Source organism: Pygoscelis adeliae, unplaced genomic scaffold, assembly GCF_000699105.1.
Source record: "Pygoscelis adeliae isolate BGI_AS28 unplaced genomic scaffold, ASM69910v1 Scaffold59, whole genome shotgun sequence".
Classification (NCBI taxonomy): domain Eukaryota; kingdom Metazoa; phylum Chordata; class Aves; order Sphenisciformes; family Spheniscidae; genus Pygoscelis; species Pygoscelis adeliae.
Genome location: NW_008825565.1, coordinates 2017938 through 2020547, shown reverse-complemented (window position 1 = coordinate 2020547; position 2610 = coordinate 2017938). Strand labels below are relative to the sequence as shown.

The following is a 2610-nucleotide window of genomic DNA, read 5'->3' as shown; positions in this document are numbered from 1 at the left end:
TCATTGTCACAAGTGGTTCCGTGTTACTTCATTATAGGATTGCTTAAATAGACAAATCGGTTAGTGAAGGGCTTTTTTTCCTCTTGACTGCCTCTAGATAGTATGTGTACTTTTTCAAGGGAATCTGAACTGATCAGTTAAGAGGGATTCAGGATTTTGGCAGTCTTGGTGAAAGTGAGAGGCAGGAAATGTCTCACGAAAAGCAGGTTAGTAGCAGTTATACCAAAGTTAAATTGATTTTATTAGCTTTTTAGACAATTGGAGGGAAAAAATAGTTGGTGTCAGTGAAGAATGGCAGAAGTGATAGGACTGTTAGCCCCCGTGGAGCAGCAGGACGGTTATTTACGTGAATGGCTGCTACACACACAGCTGGCTGGGAGGGAACGGCAAGGTTCAGCATCTTCGATGTGGGGTACTCCCCATGGCTGTCCAAAGACATGTCCAGGTGGCTTTATCTTGATGAAGAATGGTCTGTTCTCTGTGGGTTATAAATGTTACATTTTATTTTTAATCTTCCAGAAACATCATTTGACTCACTGAAGAATTAAAACTGACAGCACCACAGAGCCGTGTGGGAGAAAAGGGGATTTTAGACTCAAGTGACACAATCAAGCCTTGAGAAGTAGAGATTTGAATGGTTTCTCACCAAATGGAAGTTATCTAGAGAGCCCCCGAGACCGCTGCATCTCTCCATCCCACTCCTGCTGCGCCCAGACAGTGCTCTTGACCCTGGACATTAATAAAATGCTGGATTCAATCAAGTGTGTCCTGGTGGGAGACTCCGCGGTGGGGAAAACGTCTCTCTTGGTACGTTTCACCTCTGAGACTTTTCCAGATGACTACAGACCCACTGTATATGAAAACACCGGAGTGGATGTCTTCATGGATGGTGTACAGATTAGCCTAGGTCTTTGGGACACATCTGGCAGCGATGCCTTCAAAAGCATTCGCCCCCTCTCATACCAACAGGCAGATGTAGTATTAATGTGCTACTCAGTGGCAAACCACAATTCCTTTCTGAACCTGAGGAACAAATGGATTGGCGAGATCCGCAGCCATTTGCCCCGCATCCCCGTTTTGGTAGTGGCTACTCAGACTGACCAGCGTGACACGGGGCCCTACCGTTCCTCCTGCATCAGCCCGATAGATGGGAAGCGGCTCGCCCAGGATGTGCGAGCCAAAGGCTATTTGGAGTGCTCTGCCCTCAGCAACCGAGGGGTGCAGCAGGTGTTTGAGTACGCCGTGCGGACAGCAGTCAATCAAGCCAAAAGGCAGAACAGGCGAAAGCTCTTCTCCATTAACGAGTGCAAGATCTTTTGAGGACCGTCAGCAGTGGGTTTGCCCGCGTTCGTCCTTTCTTCGCACAAAGATACTGTGGCAGAGAGAATGGGAGGTGAATCAAAGGAGGACTCCTGGCAGGACCACAGTGCAGGTGGCCCTAGTGAGACAGATGTGCACTCTATCTGATCTGCTCCCCCCCAACACACGTGGGCACTATCTTGAAAAACGAAAGGTGTGGGTACGTGCCCTTATTCACGAGCCTGTTTGGACTTTGCTAGCCTGGACTGGAGCGGGCCTAGCCTGGAGATCTGCAGATAATAGCTGTGCTGATTTTGTTGTTGTTCTTGTTGATGTTGTTCCTCAGTTGTTGGTTTGTCCGCATTTATTTAATGACAAACTTCTGCCTGGATCAACCCCCACCTCTTGACATGTCTGTCCATGTGGAGTTTTTTTTACTTTAAGAACTTAGTGTATAAAATCTGACCACTGTGTATTCTATTTAAAAGACTCTTTTATACATTGTTTTAAAATCCTGACAGTTTGTTTTCATATTTGGAGGTTCTTCCTTTAGCTAACCACAGAAGCAAATTGTCCTATCTGTATAATAAATGGCCTGCAGGCAAGCCTAGCACTTCTTAGACATGCCCGAGTCACTGCGTAACAGTAATCAAATCCAGTACGTCCAGCATAGGAGTGATCAAAACTTAGTGACGTTTGACAGACGTCCTGTGGCTTTGTGGGATTTGTTATCTTAGTCTTGTTCCTCAGCAATATGGTCAAAGATGGGACGAACCAGGAGGAAACGAACCTGATTATTCCTAGACCTCACCTAGTTACAACCCCAGAAGGGCTGGCTTGCAGTCAGGGCTGGTTCAGACATATGGTTGGGGTGGCAGAGATGAGTCTGTGCTATCATCACCTCTGTTGTCCCTGCCATCATTCTGGAGGCAAAAGATTTCAGTCTCCAGGGATGAAAGGTATTTTTTCATGAGCACTAAAATTCTCAAAGTATTTTTAGTACACTTCTTTTCTGAACAGTGGTTTTAGTGAAACCAGTCACCTACTATAGTAAAAAATTAAGTACATGGCAATGTTGAATGTGTATATTTAGAATGGCTAAATAACATTTTTTCTGAGTTTGCATACTAAGTACAACTGTCTGGGTTGTATCAAAATAAGACTGAAACAGGCTTTGCATCCTGGGGAGCCTGGCAAGTCTAAGAATCAAATCCTGACGTACCTACTCGGGCCAAGTTACCCTCCTGCACAAAAAGCCAGGCTAAAGAGGTGGAAACTCCAGGTGTGTAAGAGAACTCTGCTGGAAGATGG

At 45.7% G+C, this 2610-nt stretch overlaps 1 protein-coding gene across 1 annotated transcript; it reads left to right on the top strand.

Moving 5' to 3' along the window:
• The first annotated feature begins 723 nt into the window (after positions 1-723).
• RHOH (ras homolog family member H) lies at positions 724-1485 on the top strand. Its single transcript, XM_009332446.1, has one exon. The coding sequence runs from the start codon at positions 745-747 to the stop codon at positions 1318-1320; it is 576 nt and encodes a 191-aa protein (XP_009330721.1). The 5' UTR covers positions 724-744; the 3' UTR covers positions 1321-1485.
• The last annotated feature ends 1125 nt before the right edge of the window (positions 1486-2610 follow it).

Coding starts and splice junctions, on each gene's coding strand:
- RHOH (XM_009332446.1), top strand. CDS start 745: ATGCTGGATTCAATCAAGTGTGTCCTGGTGGGAGACTCCGCGGTGGGG.